The following is a 21195-nucleotide window of genomic DNA, read 5'->3' as shown; positions in this document are numbered from 1 at the left end:
TTGCATGCTGTGCTGGTTATTTGCACGGTGGGCAGACGAGGCTGACAGCTTGAGGGGGCTATTTTAGGGGGATACCCTGCGAGTCTGGTTAGAAGACAGTCCTGGGCCCTGAGCTCCCAGTAACCACTTTCTGCTCCCAGGCCGACCCTCCATCCACCAGGGGTTAAAATGACCCACACAGGGTCTTTGTATTTAAATCATCCCAAGGGGACCCAGCGGGAGGAGAGAGAAGGGAAGGGGGTGTGAGAGAGAGGACCCCCCCCACCCATAAGTGCACTTCTGGAGAGCCTGATCCAAGGAGCTAAATACACTGAAAAAAACAGAAGGAAGAGGTTGAGAAGACAACCTGAACCACAGAAATGCTTCCTCCTCCCTCCCCTCCTCCTGGGCATCAAATGTCTCCCTACTGTGTACTCTCCCTCCCACCGCCGGGCCAAAGGCGGCTCTGAATGCAGATCAAAGGCACAGTGGTGCCCAGTGTCTCTCGCCTACACAGGGACTCTCTGAAAAGGGTTTCAGGTCATCAAGAGGGCTCCCAGACAGCGGTCATAACCTCTTTCTGATAGAAGAAACCAGGCTCAGCACAAGCGATAGCGCATTTTCACTTAAGACAGTCACATGCATACACGCCTATTTCCATACATACGCCTATGTGGTTTTTCACAGCAGGAGGCAGGCAGGAAGCCTGTTCCATGAGTCTAGAATCCTTTGCTTTCCTCATCTGATTCTAGCAGCAACAGCAATTTCCATTAGGGGTTTTCTTTGATGAGGGCTGATTACAGATCAAAATGCCACCCTCTGGCTTGGTCTCCTTCCCACCGTACCAGCCCAGTGAGATCCATCAACAAACTGGCAAACAAAGATGGAGGGAGGTGCAAGCTGCGTTCCGTAAAAGTGGGGAGCACACTCTGGCTGGAGCGTCTGAGCTGCTGGACTTGGTAAACTTTGCAGGCTGACCCTTCTTTGCTCTCAGGGCGGCCAGGATGCAGCTCTCCAGCCTCTTAACACACTTCTCTCTCTCCGCACCAGTAAGGCACAAGGATTTTCTCTCACCGGCAGCGTATTTCTGCACCTATTTTCAGCCCCCGTAAACCCTATTCCATTGTTTCAGGGGACCTGAATTCTTACTTAATAAACCATCAATCTCATCCCTCCACCACTACCCCAAATTCCCTCAGGGAGAAGGTGCTGCAAGGAAGAAGAAAGTTCTTAATTAGGGCTGTGCTCCTACACAAAATAAGAAAGCAAAACTAGGTATAAATATACCATCAAATAACCACTGAAGTCTTTGGTTATAGCGCTTGACTGCGATTCTCAGGTCCAGGTGTGAACTCAGTGGACACGTGAAGGAAGCAGAATTTGAACCTAACGCCAACTGACACATGATATTGCTCTTCGTGACCGTTTAAGTGCTGCAGTGGCTAAACTGCTCTGCTGCAGAACTTCTCCCATTTATAGGTTACTAAGAAACATAATATTGCTTTGAAATTTCAGTGTGTTCAGCCTTCTCAAACCAGCATACTCATGAATCTTATTCATAACCAGGCTGAACCCAACACAATTTCCCTGTTCTCCCCTGAGACAGGGGAAACGCCGCATCCTCCCAAGCAGACACGCATCACAAGTGTTCCAAGATCAAAAACTGGATCACAGACACTCACTGCATAAAGCCTGCCAAACCAGGGCTCTGGGTAGGTACAGATTCTTAAAAGCCGATATGAAAAACAGCTGTCTGGGGCTGGAAAACTTTATGACGTTTTGGAAAATATGGGGGGGGGGGTGGTAAAAGGATTATACAGAGGGATGTGACTGAAAACTCCCACACTCTTAATCAAAGCCCAAATACGAACCTGCTTTTAAATGTACCCACCTCCAACACTGCACAGCTAACCTGGACTCTGGAAGCCCAGCTGTAGCTTAGCGTATCCACACTGCAGCCTTACTGCTGGAGGCGTGCAGACCACTCCCTGCTGAGAGCCCAGCCAGCCCTGCCAGCGGGCTGCAGCCTGATGTCCTGACCCGAGTCCAGGCACCAGCCAGGGGTCCCTTGGTCCTGTCCTCCTATGGGCTGTGTTCCCGACCGGTCGAACAATAATCGGGGAGAGCCACAGGGAAGGCCGCATCTCGCCCAGCATCATGCCCACTGCGGCCACTCCCTGGTCGTCAGCATCACCGGCTGCGCGCTATTCCACCCATGAAAACAGAGTGCAGAAACCAGGGGCTGCCACGGAAGGCGGCGCAGAGCAAGGAACAAAAGCATCAGAGAACAAGGGCAAACGGCTGGCCTCCACCTCCGGGAGAGGGCAGAGGCTGCTGAGCTTCCGCGGGGAAAGTGGAGATATTTTATAACCACCTCCCAAGAAAGGAGGCAGCAGAGAGGACCTCAAGCAGCCAGAGCTGCCAGCCCTTCTCCAGGTATCAGGGGCTGGTCTACGACCGTAACAGTAAGCAGGACACACGTGAAAGTGCCTTCCGGTGCAAAAGCATACGCCTTAATGCTGCCCAACTAACTGGTCCTTTCACTCTTCCCTGTTTTTCCCAAGAGATCCTCAACGGCACGGACACGGAAAGTTTCTCAGATTAACTGGAGAAAACTAAAGCCCAGTGAAGACGCCATGGGTGGCCTCTCTCAGCCCTCCCAGGGCCTCGCTCCAACCGCTACCTGCCCCACCCCTGGCGCCCGGGTCAGGCTTGCTCTGGGGCCAGCAACGCAAAATGACTCCCCCGCCCCAAGACACGCCAGGTTTTCAGGATCCCCTCAACTAGGAGAGCCGAACTCTGACCCACCCCCCAGGTGCGAGTGGCTTCTGGTGCGGGACGCGGGGACACTGCCAGCACGTGAAGGTACACTCCCCCGTGCTGCCGCGGCCTCGCCTCATCCTGTCCACCCACGAGGAACTCGGCGGAGCCCCGGCACGCTGCCGCAGCCTCGTGTGTTTCCCGAAACGCACAGCTGCCACCCGCAAGCCGACCCGCGGAGCGTCGGGAATTCTCGCGCCCCCGCCCCCGGGCCGCGCCTTACCGCCGGTGCCCTCGAAGTGCGGGGCCGGGCGGTCCCGCAGCGTGGCGCTCCAGCCCGCGCCAGCCTCGTCCTCCTCCGACTCCTGCGCGGCGGCGGCGGGGGCGCCGGAGCCCCGCGCGGGGCCGGGGCGCTCGGCTTCGTCGTCCGAGGAGCCGGCCGAGGAGGAGCGCGAGGCGGCCGACGTGCTGTAGAAGGGGTTCCCGCTGCTGTCCGGGCCCGACTCGCCGAACACGTCGTCCGAGATGTGCAGGCTCTCGTAGCGCGCGCGGGCCGCCTCGAGCAGCGCCGGCGCCCTCCTCCGCGCACCCCCGCCGCCCTCGGCCATGGCCCCGGCCGCCGCCCGCGCGCCGGCCCCCCACAGCGCCTCCCAGCCGCACGCGCCGGGCCCCGGGCCCGCGCCGCGGCCCGCCGTTCCCCACCAGCGCAGCCCGCAGCACAGCGCCCGCCGCCCCGCGCCCGGCCGGCCCGCCGTCTTGGCCGCCTCGGGCCCAGCGCCCGGGGAAGCGCCTCGGAGCTCGGGCGCCGCGGGCTGCGGGCCGCGGCGGGAGGCAGGGGTTGCGGCCCGGGCCAGGCGTCGCCGATGCGTCTCCTCGGCGCCCGCCGCGTCGCCGTGCACCCTCCCCGCGGCGGCTACCCGCGCTCCCCGGCCGACCTTCCCGGGCGCGAGCCGCCAGAGGCGGGCCCCGCCTCCTCGCGCCTCCATCCTGCCGTCCAATGGGGAGCCAGACCCGGGCCGGGAGGGAGGGGCTGGGCGGGCCCTGCGCCGGGAACGCCCCCGTCCGCCCCCACCGGGGCGGGGCGAGGCGAGGCGAGCCGGCAAGACGAGGGGCCTAGGGGGCGGGCAGGGGGCGGCGGCGCCGGCTCCGGCCGGTCCTCTCGCCTGTCGGGACGCGCCGGCGGGACGGCCACTGCAGGCCCCTTACTGACCCTCGGGGGAAAGGGAGGAACCAAGTGGGTGTGAGGGGGACGCAGTGTGCTCTTCCGCCGCCCGAGCCCGCTGACGGTGCGCGGACCCTTCGCGCTCACGTTCCCTTCCGCAGTCGGCGCCCTGCGCCCGGCGCCGGGGAGCTGTCCGCCCCGGTGGTTCTGAATCAGGCGCTGCGGAAACGCTCCAGGTAGGCGGAGGGTCACAATTCCCCGGCTGCTTCTGCGCTGCGGCTGCCCGTGGGTCACGGCGGCCTGCGCCGCTTGCTCCTATAAATACAAGGGCTGTCCGGCTTCCGGGAACCTTGCTTGCGATTAGGAGCCGGCCTTACCGGTCCATTTCTGGGGTCAGTCTCCCTTCCTTACCCCTGTAATTTGAGGGTGGCGGCATCTGCAGTTAGGTAGATAGTCATTCGTCATCGTCTTTGACGTTTGACATCTTTTAAATTCAACATATTCAGTACCACCAAAATATTGATTACTCTAACACCGCTCTTTCAGTATCTCCTTCCCTCAGACATTTGACACACTCGTCTGTTAAAATATAGCACAATCACCCGGGCTTCAGGGCTCTGATAAATAGAACAGAAAGGTTCCAACTGACCCTCTTCCATGGACAGGAGTGTGTGGCGGTCATCCTATTGATGGTGGTAGATAGGATCCGTCTGTCTTGTCTTCTTGCGCCCCCTCTCCCTCCCACAAATAGTGCAATAAGTCACATTGATGTTAATTGGGTCATAAAGTCACTATCACTCTGAAATAAAATAAATCTACAGCAACGTGAGAGCTTACAAATCCTACTGGGTATTAGCTAAATAATTACACAAAATGGAAAGGCATGTTGCTATTTCTAAGCAGGCATAAAGGATAAAGATGTGGGGACCATTCTGCCATCAACTGAGGTCAGTTCTGTCAGGCAGGCAATTTCTGTTCCTGACCTCTCTTCCCAGACCCCATGTTTCCTCCTCCCAAACCAGAGCCACTGTACAGGCAGAACTTCATGAAAATCACCGAAGGACAACGTATAAGAAGAGATTCGCATAACATGGCTTGCTATATGGATTGACTGATAAATGAGAAGTGTTTGTAAAGCATTTCAACTCCCTTGGAAGAATTATGCCACAGAAAAGAACTGATTTCCAACATATCTATATACTGTGCCAACCAGCCAAAGAGTTTGAAGAGGGTATGTACAGGTCCTCAGGCTTACCACAAAGGGTCATGTGAAGCATAGACCGAAGATGCAAGGAGCAAAATAAGACTCCATACCTCGAGTACAAATCCTGCAATTAGAAATTGTGTAAGACTCCTGTAAGATTTCATGTTACCTATTAAAAATAATTGAATAGGATCCAGAGGGGTGGATTCTATAGGAAAGAATTCCTCCTTCTCTTCTTCAGGTAGCCAATGAAAGAGTCAGCAGCTAAGGCTAGTGTGTGTTTTTAAAACAATGGATTGCTTTGCTACCCCTAGGAAGCACAAAACAGAGCAGTGAGAGTCACAAGGATGGACACAGCCTTCCACTGTCCTTAATTTGCATTTGTATGGTACTAATCCCAAGGAAATGCGGGGCCTTTGTGCATTCCTGAGCTCAAAGTGCTTGTAGCTCACACAGCATGTAACAATGGGAAGAGGATTATTTGGTCACAAAAGACTGGAAAATCAAATTGTTACCCCCAAAGCTTGTCAAATAAAAATTAGATGACTATTCCTGTTTAGAATCAATGTTTAGCATGTTACTTTGTTTAACCCAGTAAAATAAAAACCTAGAAAAGTAAAAATATTACAACCTTTAAAGACAGTGGCTGCTTCTCATTGTGGAGGGAAGAGAGGAAAGGAAGAAAACAATTGGAAAACAAAAGGCAAAAAAACTTTCCCATCTGCCTGGCAACTTCCTACTTGATGCTACCATGATGATTCTACATCATTAACTTTTATAAGTAACATATTTGTGAGGATAATTACAGAACCAGTGTTACACTAAGATCTTTTAATTTTGAGTCATTTGAAAACATCTTTCAAATAATATAACTTTGTAATATAATGAAGTAATTTTAGGTTAATATTGAGCTTTTGGTTTATAGTCTTCTCAAAGAGCTCCAGGTAGCAAAAGCAATTCATTTGTGTAGGAGATTCCTTAGGTTTTGTTAAACCAGGGGTTCGTACTTTTATGTACCTGGGGCTAGTAGCTGTATTTCATTGAGTCTAGGCCTCCTTTCATGGTATAGTACACTTTTGTTTTATGTATCACCACGAAAGAAAAAATGCTACCATTTAAACTATGATACAGTGTTTTCTTTTCCCTAATAATTTAAATTTAAACATATCAAAAACACCTCTTTGATAATTATTTATATTATCGAATCTAAATACAGATACAGATTTTTATCATGTAGCACTCTAATGAGCACATAAAAATACGTTAAAATAATTGGTCAGCCTTTTCCTAAAACTTCATCTCACTAGTCTTATTTACTTTCTCACTGAGAGTTTTCAACGCCCAGGTTTTCCTCACGGTATGTTCCTCTGAGCCACCCAGAGCCTCTGTCACACCACACTTCTTATAGAAGTGCCCTGAGGTCATCCAAGTTGCTGCCCTCTGTTTTGCATGGCTTAATGCTGGTATTTGTTTGTTTGTCTTATCCAAGGTTTTCATACGATAACCAGCTTTATTTTCCTTCTTTAATTGGTCATCAAAAGGTCCTCAGCCTAAAGTACCGAGGGGAATAGACAGCCAGGTGTGCCCTGGAATCGTAACCTTGCTGACACAGGCTCAGGCTACGTAGGAATTCCCACTTGCCCACCACCAACTACAAGACGATTCCTGATGTTTGAGATGTGAAATGTGAGAGAGAGAAAAAAAAAAGTGGGTATCTTAGAATAATAAAATATGGTGTATATTTCTTCCTGTCGGTACTTTTACAATTTTTATTTTGCAAATGGCCAAGCTGCTGCAGGGAATGGAAATGCACCAGAGACTGGCCTGGCCAGCCCCAGACTGCACAGGCCAAGTCAGGCTTGGGAAGTCTATGTGTTGCTGGGTCACCGTGGGCAGAGAAGGCAGAGATGGGGTCGGGCAGCTGCTGCCTCTCCCCACATGGCCTTCATCACCAGAAAGGAGGGGGCTAGAGCTGAAAAGGAGCTCCTGGAACCGAGAGGAAGGAAGAGCCAGAGCTGCCGAACCATGGCCAGTATGTAGGGGGAGGAGGTTGAAGGCAAGTGTACGTGGCAAGGTGTGACTTTTGGGGTCATATCTGACATAGGGACCTAAGGATTAACCTTGCTCAAAATGATTTTGCATGAAGAATTTATCTGGGAGTCAACCCAAAGAGGCAGAGAAAGAATGAGACAGGGTTAACACTATAGGAAACTATGGGGAAAAAATCCCTTTCTGGGATTGAGATGCCCTGACATTTCCATTGCTTGCTTGCTTGATTGACTGATTCATTCACTAATTCATCAAAAATGTACTGAGTACCTACGATGGGCCAAGCTCTCTTATAAGCACTGAGAATAAATCAGAAAAACAAAATCTGTTTTTATAGCACTTACATTCAAGTAGAGGGGGAGAAGAGAAACAAATAAACAAATAAATATGTAACACGTCAGTTGTTGATAAGGGGTAAAAAGTAGAGGGGCAGAGATCATGGTGATTGTGGTGGTGGTGATAATGGGGTGTGTATGTGTGTGTGTGTGTGTGTGTGTGTGTGTGGTGGCGGACATTGCTCTGGTAGAAGACACTGGGGCAGATCCTTGAGAGAGCAAGTCCAGTGCATTCAGGAAGAGGACACAAGTGCAAAGTCCCCGAGGTGTGTGCACACTAGCTGTACTCAGTGAGCACTAAGGAGTCTGGTGCAGCTGAGGCAGAGAGCGCTGAGGGAAGTGTAGGAGATGAAACTGCAGAGGAAGTTGGCTGTTAAATCTTGTAAGACTGGATTTTGAGTGAAGTGGGGAGCCACTGGCGAGCTGAAAGCAGAGAAGTAACAAGATCTGACTTGTATTTTAAGTGGATCGCTCTAGCTGCTGAGTGGAAAATAAACAGGAGCAGAGCAAAGATGGAATCTGGAAGACCAGTTAGGATACCACTGCAGCAGTCCAAGACCTAGAAAAAGGGTGTTACGGAACAGAGTGGTAGTGATGGAGGTGATGAGAACTGCTCAGATTGAGAATATATTTTGGAGGTAGAACCCACAGCTTTTACAGAAGAGTTAAAAGCAGACAGTGAAAGAGACGAGTCAAGAATGATTCCATAGTTTTTTACTTGAGCTACTGCAAGAGCAGCAGGATTGGAGGGAAAGAATAAGAACTTGGTTTTGAACGTGTTGGATCTAACACATCTAAGTGGATCTGGAAAGCAGGCAGTTGAAGAGAGGAATCTGGAATTCAAGGCTCAGGCTTGGACTGGAGCTAGAAATGTGGGCGTCATCAGTAGGTCGATGGTAGATAGTGGACAAGATCACCCAAGGATTAGGAGGTCTGAGGAGCACACTCATATTTATTTATTTAAGTTTTGCATTTTTTGTATTTTGTTTTTTCTTTAAATTAATTTTTATTGGAGTATAGTTGCTTTACAATGTTGTGTTCGTTTCTACTGCACAGCAAAGTGAATCAGTTATACACATGCATTTATCCCCTCCCTTTTGGACTTCCTTCCCACTCAGGTCACCACAAGTGCATCAAGTAGAGTTCCCTGTGGTATACAGTATGTTCTCATTAGTTATCTGTTTTATACATAGTATCAATAGTGTATATGTGTCAATCCCAATCTCCCACACACTCATATTTAGACGTGAGGGAAATGAGAAGAAACCAAAGGAGACTGAGAATTCAAAAACCTGAGACAAAGCAAAGTTTTAGAGGCTAAGCGTGTATTCTGAAGAAGGTGTAACTGTCAAATGCTGCCGAGGGATCTAGTATGATGAGGGCTGAGAATTAACCACTGGGTTTGACAACGAGGGGGTGAAACTGTGATGGGAGTGGATTTCAGAAAATGAGAGAAGAAATTTGGGGATTGAGTAAAGACAAAGTTTGAGGAATTTTGCTGCAAAGAGAGGAGAGAAAAGGGAGGTGGCAAAAGTGGGTTTGGGATTGGAGAAGCGATTTCTTAAAATCAAGAGAAGTTTGAACAGTTGTGGACATGATTCAGTAGAAAGGATACAAGGGAGATGCTGGAGAGAGAGGGAGCTGTGGCTAAACGAAGCCCTTGGTTGCTCCAATGGTGATGGGCTGGAATGCAGAAGCGGAGGGGTTGGTCTTCTCTCAGAAGGGAGTGAAGGCCCCATGCAGGTAGATTTGGTGAGAGTCTGGGGGCGTTTTTCCCTTACTGATTGGATTTTCTCAGGGCAGTCATCAGAAGGGTGATCAGCTGTGTCTGAGGAAGGGGTTGGTCCTCAATCTTGGCTGTACACCAGAGTCACCTGGAGAGTCTTAAAATCACATTCATAGGGCTTCCCTGGTGGCGCAGTGGTTGAGAATCTGCCTGCCAATGCAGGGGACACGGGTTCGAGCCCTGGTCTGGGAAGATCCCACATGCCGCGGAGCAACTAGCCCTGTGAGCCACAATTACTGAGCCTGCGTGACTGGAGCCTGTGCTCCGCAACGGGAGAGGCCGCGACAGTGACGGGCCCGCGCACCGCGATGAAGAGTGGCCCCCACTTGCCGCAACTAGAGAAAGCCCTCACACAGAAACGAAGACCCAACACAGCCAAAACTAACTAACTAACTAACTAAATAAATAAATAAATAAAAATAAAAGGAATTCCTTTAAAAAAAAAATCACATTCATAGCAAGGCCCCCTGTTCTATCTACACAATTAAATCAGATTTTCTGGAGATGGGACCTGGGCACTGGTGCTTTTTACAGGCTTCCAGGTGATTCAAAGGTGCGGCCAGAGTTGAGGATCCCACGGTTAGGGGTTTGAGGAAAGAAGGTGTGAAATAGTTCTCTAGGGGTGCGGGGACTCAGTCGACTAGAGATATACTGTTGGATTTGTGGTCGAGAATTTACTGTGAAACCTGCCAGCATGGTTGTATTTTTCTCCAACTACGTTCAGCTGCCAGGAAGAGACACGGGGTTGACAGACTGTTGGGTTTTACCCAGGTGGGATTTTGCCAGGTGTGTGATGGAGGGTGACAGCACAAGAGCGTGATTTTAATGACAGACCTGGAATCCATCAAGTGAGAATTTGGGGAAAGATTAAGGGACATTAAAAAGGGGTTGGGTAAATGGCTTTTTAATCACAGGAATTTTTTTCTCTTCTGAGTGGTTTAGATCATTAATATTTCCACAAAATAATCTAAGGCAGCTAGACCCCTGCAAAGCATCACAAACAACTCTGATCAGTGTTTCCACCTACCTTTTATTCCCAGGGTTTGAAATAAATATTTTTCCACACGTGAACATATGAGACATTTAGAGAAAAGAAAAATAAAATACAAATTGGAAGTTAGCTTTTCACATTCTTAGAAAATGGTATAGTTTATGGAGTCAGGGCTGAGTCCAAAGCCCTTCCCACAATTTTGTACTTTTGTCTAGTTCCTTTCCCTTCTCCTCTGGAGACATTTTCCCCTCTTTTAGCACACCCAACCCACCCCCCCCCCAACTTGTTCTCTGACCAAAGAAAGAGATCTGATATGAACACCATCCCTAAAACTCATTTGCTTTTAAAGAAGAAACTGCAGTGAGAGGTTGTTGTTTAACACAAGATAGTGAAGCACTTAGTCGTAGAAACTCATATGCTAAGAAACAGGGAGAAATGCTCCCTGGAAGAGAGGGGACCTTCTCCACGTTCCTAAATTCACAAACCTATAGCGGACCCTGACACAACTCAAAGTGTAAACTGGCTTTTCAGGGTCAGGTGCTGTCTGGATTACTGAACTTGTAATGTCTCAGGTTTGGTTCTGGGGATGTGCTGTGCAGCCTGGTGACTATAATTAATAACACTATATTGTATATTTGAAAGTTGCCAAGAGGGTAGATCTTAAAATTTCTTGTGAAAATATTGTAACTATGGATGACAAAACTGATGCTTAGAGTGGTGATTTTCCACGGCCATACGAGTAATCTATGAGGGAGTCAGAATGAGAACTCAGACCATCCAATTCCGGGCTGAATTCTGTTTGACTGTGACCTGCTCCGACCCCACTTCCGTCTGGGGACAAAAGCAGCAGTACCTAAACCACAGTGGCCATGCATGAGGGGTGACTGCTGGCGTCAATTATTTATATGCAGGGTGGAAGGGCTGCCTCGTATGTTCTGCTCAGCTCCTTCCTCTGCCCAGGAAAGTATCCGTCCTTCAAACCATCAGTATTAATTGTTGTTCAGAGATGAATTACGCTGCAGGGGTCACACACAGTGTACTATGTCGTCCATATTTCTTTCAGAAGACCTAAATAGCATTCACTTGGCGACAAGGAGGAATGACGTGGGGCGCGGGGCAGGGGAGAATGTTCAGAAGGACCCCCAGAGGTATTTCTGGACCAGTAACGATCACTAGCCCTTATGTTACTCTTGGCGTCATTTTGCTGATTCTTGAAATACATCAGTTTGCCCTAAGATCACGTGGCCCCTCATAATAATCAAAAGCTGCCAGGGTGGGTCAACATGTTACCCCATATGTTGTGATTCTGCAGTTTGAGTGTATTTCTCAGGCTCTTTCCTGAACATGCTGTTATAAGGGGAATAGTGACAGGTGGGCAGACATGTGACAAGTGACAGTATCAGGTGGGAGGGCGCCTAGGACACTGGCAGGAAGGAGAAGCCAGTGCTTTCTGCTGACCTGAGCATTTCCCAGGAATGCCTGCACCCTCTGCAGCTGAGACCTCTGCTCTCAGGCTTCTGCCCAGCCAGGGCCAACAGGGCTCTTGCTAAGGGCCCTTTGTTTGGCCCAAGAAGAAACACCAATCAAGACTTCTCCTCCCTTCATCTTCTGGCTTTGTCTCCCTGGCCAGAGACTTGGCCGAAGCACCCATTTGGGCTTCTAGGCTGAGGCAAGAGGCCACGTACAGAGCAAATAACGTTAGGCAAGTGTTGGACTTCACTGAACCTTGATTGTAACACCTGAAAGGTGGGAAATGTGTGAGGACTAATTAAGACAATGTTAAATTGTTATCATGGAATTGAGGAAAATCTCTTGAATATGGTGCATTCCATCTTACCAAAATAGTGGGTAAATCATATTTCAAATAATATTTGAATTTTATATATGTAAATATAGAAATGTGTATATATGTAAATTAACACATAAATACATTTAATATGTATATTTATATTTAGCTTGAGATGCAGCACTACCCTCCTGAGCAATGGAACAAGGGCAGGTTTTTGCGGTGATTCACCAAATGGTCCGACCCAATAGAAAGGCCAGCCTTGCACCACGTTATAGGGGAAAGCCTGGGGATTGGGAGGGGACCGAAAATACTGAGTAAAGAGAGTCAATTAGTATTGAAAAAACACCAACCCACCACAGCAGTAAAGCATTGGACATATTTCTTTAGTTTTGACTCTAGTGTCCAAAGCCTGAAGGTCCTTGGGGAGGGGCAATGGAGAGAGAGGCAGGGTGGACTTCACGGTGGTCAACACTTGCAGTTGCACAGGGCCCTGCCTCCAAAAGGCCCTGCTCCCAGAACCCCCCACCCCCAGAAGGGCCCACCTCCAAAAGGCTCCACCCCCAGAAGGACCCACCTCCAAAAGGCTCCACCCCCAGAAGGACACGCCTCCAAAAGGCTCCACCCCCAGAAGGGCCCACCTCCAAAAGGCTCCACCCCCAGAAGGGCCCACCTCCAAAAGGCTCCACCCCCAGAAGGGCCCGCCTCCAAAAGGCTCCACCCCCAGAAGGGCACCACGGTAGATTTAATGCTCTGCTGTCCCTTGAAGTTCTTAGTAATTTTATTTTTGAACTTGTGTTTTGTGAGGGAAGTGGATGGGACAACGGAGCACGTACGTGAGCAGAGGAGACGGCCCATGTGCATGTCCATGGTTTCTTACCTTCTCGTTTGCATAGAGCGGTCGCCCTGCCTGTGAGCACAGCATTGAAGTGGACATGCTATGCTCGTTAACACTCAAAGTGAGTACAAGGTAAGCACTCACGTCGATGACCACACACCCTTTCCCCGCAAACCAGAGCTTGCTTTAATCACAGAAAGAGGGCAATGGCCTTTTGCGAACAACCAAGCACCTTTCTCACTCACGTTATTTCTCTGTTAACTGACCACTAAAGCTGAAAACAGTGACATAAAAGGAAAGGGAAAGAAAAGCAGCCTCCTGTTCCTGAACTGTGTTCAGCTGTTCCTTATTCAACAGTAAGATGATGGGTAGGAGGGTTGGTAGCAGATGTGTGTCAAGTGGAATGAGCTAGGCTTGTGCAGGATTTCCACTGTTCTGGTGAGAACAAGATACTTGTGCACCTACCAGCTGTGAAATAGGAACTGTGAGTCCCCATACAAATTATTTAAAACTGGCACTGTCCAATATAAAGATGAGTGGTAAAATTCGTGTGAATAATTAAATTATTTACTTATATTGACACTGAATAGCAAATAAAAACTACCATCCACAACAAGGAGAGACCATGGAGGACAGGAGCTTTCTGTTTTAGTACCTTTAACAATGCTTTGTTCAAGCTTTTGAGCAAAGACCCCAACATTTTCATGTTGCACTGGGCCTGCAAATTATGTAGCCAGCCGTGGGAACACCTGTGCAGTGTCTCGAAGGCCCAGTGGGGTAAACGTCATGAACCTCCTGCCCTGACACAGTAGCATAACACAAGCTCCCCCATACTGAAGCAAAACTTTAGGGTAAAAAGGGGGACTCCTCAAATTGAAAGAGACCATTTCTGAAACACAGCTGTATTCGTTTGCTCTGGCTGCCGTAACAAAGTACCACAGACTGGATGGCTTAGACATTTACTTTCTCACAGCTCTGGAGGCTGGAAGTCCAAGATCAAGGTGTCAGTAGGATTGATTTCTTCCAAGGTGCCCTCCTCGGCTGGCCCATGGCCATCCTCTCCCTGTGTCATCAAATGGCTGTCCTTTGGACTGTATCGTCTGTGTCCGAATCTCCTTATCATATTGGATCAGGGCCCACCCTAATGACTCCATTTTACATTAATCACCTCTTTAAAGGCCCTCTCTCCAAATATGGTCACATTTTGAGGTCCTGGGGGTTAAGGCTTCAACATATGAAATTGTGGGGACACAACTGAGCCCATGACAACCGGCAAAACTGGATTCAAAAAAGAAATTTACACATTTAAAAAGAAGTAAAATCATATTTTTTGTGCCCCTTAGTTGATAGACTGAGATGTATTTACAGCCTTGCAGTGAAACATTCTTTGGAACGAACAATAGAGCTTCCCTGTAATTCCACACATCTGCAGTCAAAACAGACCCCGAGACTTCCTAATTTGGGATTTGGCCACTCTCTGTTCAGTGGCAACAGAGACCTGGGGCTTTTCTTTTGTTCTAGCAGAAAATCAGCAGGAAGAGGAATTAAGCACTTAGACATCTCGGTGGTGTCTGTTTTTAGTCATACTCTATTCAGCCATCCAAACCTAATTAAGCTCTTGGCTTCATAGAGGAGGGATGATGTTAGTTATATGTCGTTGGCCACAATGTGCCTTTTTAAAATTATTGTTACAATTTGTGTTATTTTTAGGTATAAGAGACAAGCTTTATCTTAGCTCAGGTTGCTATAACAAAAATTACTGTAGATTGAGTAGGTTAAACAACAAACATCTATTTCTCACAATTCTGGAGGCTGGGAAGTCCAAGATCAAGGCACCAGCCAATTTCTTGTCTGTCTGAGGGCCCGCTTCCTGGTTCATAGTGCCCATCTTCTCACTGTACCCTCACGTGGTGGAAGGGGTGAGGGATCTCCCTGGGGTCTCTTTTATGAAGGCACTAATCCTTTTCAGGCAGGCTCCACCCTCTTGACACAAGCACCTCCCAAAGGCCTCGCCTCCCAACACCATCACGTTGGGCATTAGGTTTCAACACAGGAATTCTGGCGGGGACACAAGCATTAAATCTATAGCAGGATTCATTGAGCATCTTCTATGTCTAAGGCACTAGTAACTGGCAAAATTAACCATTGCCCCACAGCCTTTGAAGAGAGAGCCATTCTCCACTTTGTCTTCCTTGAGAGCTTTTTTCCAGGGGGAATCCTGAAAAATTCAGAAAGGATCCAGAAGAAACCCACTGACAGCTGGCTGAATCATTCTTCCTAGTAGAGCAGAATTTATCCTAAAACAGGTTCATCTTGGATATCCAGGCAAAGAGACTTTGCTTTAAAGTCATCCCAAATTATGTTTTGTTATTTTGAATAATAATAACTGTAATAGCAATACGACACACCAGGTGCTGCTGTGCACCTGAGCTACTCTCTCAGCATCCTCACCGCAGCCCGCTGGCAGTGATACTATTCTCATCTCCAGATTAAGGATGAGTACCAAGTCCTGGGAGAAGTCCCACGACTCTCCCCAGATCACGTCACTACCAGGGAGACGGCTGGATCTGCACCCACTTTGATTCCAGAGCCTGTGTTGGCACACATGGGCTACACTAGCTGTTCAGTACACGGGGCTGCTGATCGGGGCAGAGGGGAGACAGCAAACCCCTGGGACCACCCTTTTCCCCACACCCTGGCCATGACTGCCTGAGTTGGGGGTGAGGTCTGGATGCAGAAAGGGGTGGATTTCAGGGAGCAGATGTGGCGGCAGAGGGGCTCACAGAATGGACACAGGGAGCCAGGACTGGGGAAGACGTCTGTAGACTGGGTCTATAGAGCAAAGGTCTCCAAACGTTCGTGACTGCACGCCTTTCGTTCTCAAAAAAAGGTGTTTTTTTTTTTGAGAACATACCAGCAATGTAAGCATATTTATTTGTGTATGCATACTTATTTACAAGTTATAAACTTATACTGCTGCACTAAATTACTATGTGCATGATAAATGGTATACAAAAGATAAACATTTAAAAGGATGACATGAAAATTAAATACAAATAAAACTTCTAATATTTTCTTCCTGCTCCATACTAGACTATCTTTCAAACCTCACTTGGGAGAACACTTTTCAAAAGAGAGGTAGGGCACTTCGATTTTTACCATTAAATCCCAGGATTAATATGGAAAGTGGGAAAAGAGCTTGCTTTTTAAAGAAACACACTGACGGTGAATAAAGAGGGAAGCCAGTCAGTTCCGGGCCTGCCTGTCCGTGATGCAGCATTCATCCGAGTCTCGATGCTGCAGCTCTAGGACCAGCCCTCTCCTCCCTGACTCGCCAACTCAAAGCTTGAAAAACATCTTTCACTTAAAATCAACATCATCACAAAATTCTTTTAGCCGTTAGTGCTCCCAATATCAAAGTCAATGTTTGCGGCCTCCTTCCAACAAAACGAAACTGACAAACCAACCCTTAGGGAGAACGCATTACTTTCTTGGGAGGAGGAAGCAGAAACATAGCACATGACAACGAGGTTAGCAGAGAGCTGATCACCCCCAGAGGGCCGACGGCATAGAGGAAAACAGAGATGTAGCATCAGAACTGACCAGGTTGTAGAATCTGACCCAGCAACTTCCCGTGGAGAGGAGAGCCCTGTGAGGGCCCTGGAGCCCCCGGGACTGGGCAGCTGTTCCCCCCTCCCCCGGGGGAGAAGAAGACAAAAGGGATTTACTCTCCAGTAACCATGGCAATGAGTGGATGCGGTAGGTTAGGTAGATGTCTGGATACCTGAAAAAGTCAGGGAGGTCCTTGTCCCGCCATCTTGTCAGCATTCTGCGCAAGGCTCCCTTTTAATGCGATGCCGAGTGAGTTGATGGACGAATCTGACCGCTGGCTGTGTGTAAAATGGTTCAGGTTGTGCGTGACAGCGGCTCCCACCACCGAGGGGATGCCCTTAACATTGCAGATATCTTCAGTATTTTGAAAATTTAAAAATATTATTAAGTTTTGACTCCAAAGATGGGCAATTCATTGCTTATTATGACAATTTTTTGGTAGAGGGCATAAAACCGTCTTCATTTCTTACTAAAATCAGTATGTTACAACAATTTTCTGAAAGACGGAAACACAGTGCCCCCTTCCAGCTGGGTCCGTACACAGACATATCATACGTATTGGCCTTGCAATAGAGCCTAGCGTTTGCAAAACATGGGCACTTCTCAGTACAAAGACTTTTGCTGATGTTTATATAGAAAACATTCCCAAACCTGGTCCAGGTTGCAGATGAAACCTTCACTATCATTGACAAGGCACAGAAAAAAGATTTCCTACAGGCAGTCCACGGTTATGGAAGAAATTAACCCTGCAATTTGTGACTGATTTCAAAGGCTCTAAAGAGGTGGTGGGTGCCCAGGCAGAGCTGTCACTCTTCCAGAGGCAGCAGGCATGGGAGAGATAGTGAAAGAGATGTCAGGAAGCTCCTAAAAATCTCCTGCTGCGGGACTACTGACCACTGAGCTTGAGGAAGACCACGGCAAAGACCTGGAGGAGCATGAGACCAAGCCCCTGGACGCTGCTGGTTTAAAATTCCATGAGTGGTGCTATCCCTGTTCTTAACATGAGATCAGAGGACGGAAAGCCTTGCTTTAAAAATGGCCTCATGCCTCTTTAACACCCTACAAAGAAATTTATACACATAAGTGCTGACAGTATAAGCAGAGCTCCGCTGGCAATTTTTTCTCTATATAGTGTCACCCACCTCCTCTGAAGATTTATCAGCATCCAGGAGCATCTACAGCAGCAGCTTCTCGAGTTTTGTCAGCTCCAAGTGTCTACCTCACTTGGTGAGCTGCATTGCAGGAAATTGCCCTAATATATCGTAAGCATTTTCTCTAGTAGATCCATTTATCGCTGTTTGTAATTTGCTGTGCTATATTGCAAATGTAAAATTGCATGCAAACCTACGGGAATACAGAGCAAGTGTTGGTTAACACCATGTTCATTGTGGGGTGATAAGGAAGCAGTGTTCAAAGCATTTATATCCCTTTGTGTGTTTGTTACTTACATGAAAGCATTTCACTGTGTTTTAGTTGTCTTAGGAAGTTGGTTATGGATTTTCTGTTGACGTATAATGTATAGTAAATTTTCCCGTTGAAAATAATGGGGGAACAGATTACTTTTTGTTGTTGTTGTTCAGAACATTTGAGTGTCAAGAATGGATTAACTGGGCTTCCCTGGTGGCGCAGTGGTTGAGAATCTGCCTGCCAGGGCACGGGACACGGGTTCGAGCCCTGGTCTGGGAGGATCCCACGTGCCGCGGAGCAACTGGGCCCGTGAGCCACAATTACTGAGCCTGTGCATCTGGAGCCTGTGCTCCGCAACAAGAGAGGCCGCGATAGTGAGAGGCCCGCGCACTGCGATGAAGAGTGGCCCCCACTTGCCGCAACTGGGGAAGGCCCTCGCACGGGGACGAAGACCCAACACAGCCAAAGATAAATAAAATAAATAAATAAAATTTAAAAAAAAAAAGAATGGATTAACTAATGTCAAGTGGGAGATGGTTCTGCTTTCATTATGAAATAAAAACAAGTTGGTAAAGGAAAGATCTTTTTGCCCAAACAATTTCTCAAATAAACTGCTCTAGGCAAAGAGCTGCTTTTCTGATTCATTTACTGACTGTGGCTATCTTCAAGTGAAAAATAATACACCATTAATATTAGATACTGGCTAAATTTAATCTTTGAATTTGATTCGTTGTTCATATCTTCTGGAATTGTTTGCTAAAAACAGAATGGTATTTTGAGTTCCCAGTTTAAATCTGTAAGTATTTTTATTGTGACACAAATCATTTTTAATAGCTAATATTCATTTGTCATTAATAAGCCACAAAGTATTACATAGAAATAAGTTAGAAGTTACTACAAAATGGTCCACTAGTTGTACTATAGCAGTTACTTTCAATGATATGGAAATTTTGTTGGTATATAAATTGCCTACTTGTTACATATATTATTACTTTAAATTACATTTACTTATTACTTTAAAATGTTATTACATATTACTTTAAAATTTTATAAATTCTAAGTTAAAATACTACCAAACACAAAGACTGAATCTAGTAAAAAATAATTTGAGCCAGGCCTACAACTTTGCTTCAAATGTGCATGGAAAACACAACGGATTAAAGGAAGATACTTAAAGCATATTCTGGGACATTCCCTTCTTCTGTACGTTATTAATTTTTATTTTGAAATGATACAAAAACTCAGATAATGAGGAACATTTTCCCTAAGCCATTTGAGAGTTCATTGATAATCTTGATGTATCATCACTCCTGAATACTTTAGTGTGTATTTCCTACAAATGAGAATGTTCTCCTCCACAGCTACCATACAAGCACCAAAATGAGGAGATTCGCCTGGGTACAGCACTACCATTTCATGCACAGAGCCCACGTGCATTCTGTCACCTGTCCTGATAACCATGACGGGATGCAGGGAGCTGTCAGTCTCCATCTCCTTCAGGCCGCAGCAGCCCTCGGTCATTCCTTCACTTTCAGGACCTTGACACTTCTGAAGATTACAGGCCAGTTATGTTCTAGAATGTTCCTCGGTTTGGGTTTGTCTGATGTTTCCTCAAGATTGGATCCAGGTTATGTGTCTTTGGCAGGAATAACACAGTAGTGATGCTGTGCTTTTCTCCCTGCATCCTAGGAGGTGGCGTAGGATTTTGATTTGCCCCATTACTGGCTATATTACCTGTGATCATTTGATTAAGATAGAGTGTGCCAGTCTTCACTGCAAAGTTACATTTTTCCCTTTTGGAATTCAGAATTATTTTGTAGAGTGGTATTTTAACATGATATAAGTATACCATTCCTCTTTAAGCATTTAATTTATTATTTATTTTTTGTATTTGTATGGATGCACGTTTTCCAATTTGTTGAATGGAGTACAATCTGTTACCACCATTATTTATCTTGATGTTCATGTTGTCCCCAATCTGACCAGTAGGGGGGGGCCCTTCAAGCTGACTTTGGGGTTCTTTTGACATGTCCCATCATTCTTTGAGCACTTCAGCGCAGCAAGGTGTTCCAGGTTTGTACTTTCCCTGCCCAGCCCTAGAATCAGTTAACTTCTCCTGGCGCCTTTAAGTGGAGAAAGCAATTTAGAAGCCAAGATCTGCACCCTAGGTGTGCTCATTGCTATTGAGATGTCATTGTTTCCAAGCAATTTATTGAACAGTGCTACATAGATATATGCATGTAAATATGTCTGTGTACACATGTATGCATACATGTGTGTTTTGGAGCAAACATAAACACATTTCCATTTGTATTTACTTCTACATATCTATATATTTTGGACTTGATTTCCTACGGTTCTTTCAATCCCAATTCAATACACAGGTTTAATTCTAGTTCTTTTCCCCTTTCCATATTTGTAACCACCTTCTCCAAATGTAAGAAACCTGGGTCCCATTATCCTTAATATACTAACATGGTTTGATCAGCTCCCCTGTTCATAACTAGTCTTGCATCTTCCCTGCCTGATGTCCTCCTCACCTCGCGCTGGCTCAGGTTCTCGGGGCTGCACTGCCCCCCACTCACGTGGACACCCTCCTCGGCCTGCTCAGACTCTGACAGCCAGCCCGGCTTCCCTCCACGGGGACTCCTTCTTTTCCCTGTGCACTAGGCTGCTACCCCAAACCGCCCCGTGTGGGTCAGAGACCCCACGCCTGGCTGCCCCACAGAGGGAAGCTCTTTCCACTCTGTTTGCGCCGCGACACCTCACCTGCACATTCTTTAAACTTAGCAGGAAATGCACATTTACCAAACATAAATTTGAAATATTGTTGGATACGTGGTGGGAAAGTTGAGCTGATGCCTGCATGCCATGAAAAGTCAACGAGAAGCTGTACATAATTTTGTGTTAGAAATTCTCAGTGTCCAATAAAGACATAAATTCTGGGTTTCAGCCAAAGGTGTACTTTTAAAAAATCTACTTTTAAATGTATTTGTTCAGGACTAATTTGGTATGGTGTTTGAAGAAAAATTAGTATAATTAGCAAAGAGTTATAGGAACTAAAATTCCATGTACATAATAATCCCAAAAGCATTGCAGGGATTCAGAAATATTTTGAAGAAAAACAAAGAGGCAGTATTTATATTTTATTTTTTTTATTGAAGTATAGTTGATTTACAGTGTTGTGTTAGTTTCTGGTGTACAGCAAAGTGATTCATGTATATACACACACACACACACACACACACACAGACACACATATATATTTTCCATTACATATGTATGG

General features: G+C 47.0%; 1 protein-coding gene and 1 long non-coding RNA gene across 4 annotated transcripts in view; one reads left to right on the top strand and one right to left on the bottom strand.

Annotated features, from left to right (window-relative positions):
* The window catches only part of PGBD5 (piggyBac transposable element derived 5), an 89354-nt gene extending 86006 nt beyond the window's left edge, over positions 1-3348 (bottom strand). For both annotated transcript variants that reach the window (XM_036829578.1, XM_036829579.1), the window contains exon 1: positions 3023-3348. In XM_036829578.1, coding sequence (XP_036685473.1) covers positions 3023-3347 — 325 coding nt within the window. In that variant the 5' untranslated portion in view covers position 3348. The remainder of the gene's footprint in view (positions 1-3022) is intronic.
* Positions 3349-3893: 545 nt separating this feature from the next.
* LOC118882779 lies at positions 3894-20787 on the top strand. Of its 2 annotated transcripts, none has more exons than XR_005016854.1 (3): positions 3894-4137; positions 12865-13022; positions 19271-20787. It is a non-coding gene; the product is annotated as an uncharacterized LOC118882779 (long non-coding RNA). The 2 variants fall into 2 exon arrangements; XR_005016853.1 differs by having other exon boundaries at positions 12860-13022.
* The last annotated feature ends 408 nt before the right edge of the window (positions 20788-21195 follow it).

The sequence above is a fragment of the Balaenoptera musculus genome, chromosome 16 (assembly GCF_009873245.2).
Source record: "Balaenoptera musculus isolate JJ_BM4_2016_0621 chromosome 16, mBalMus1.pri.v3, whole genome shotgun sequence".
NCBI classification, from domain to species: domain Eukaryota; kingdom Metazoa; phylum Chordata; class Mammalia; order Artiodactyla; family Balaenopteridae; genus Balaenoptera; species Balaenoptera musculus.
Note: the sequence above shows the minus strand (reverse complement) of the source record. Positions and strands in the feature narration are given on the sequence as shown.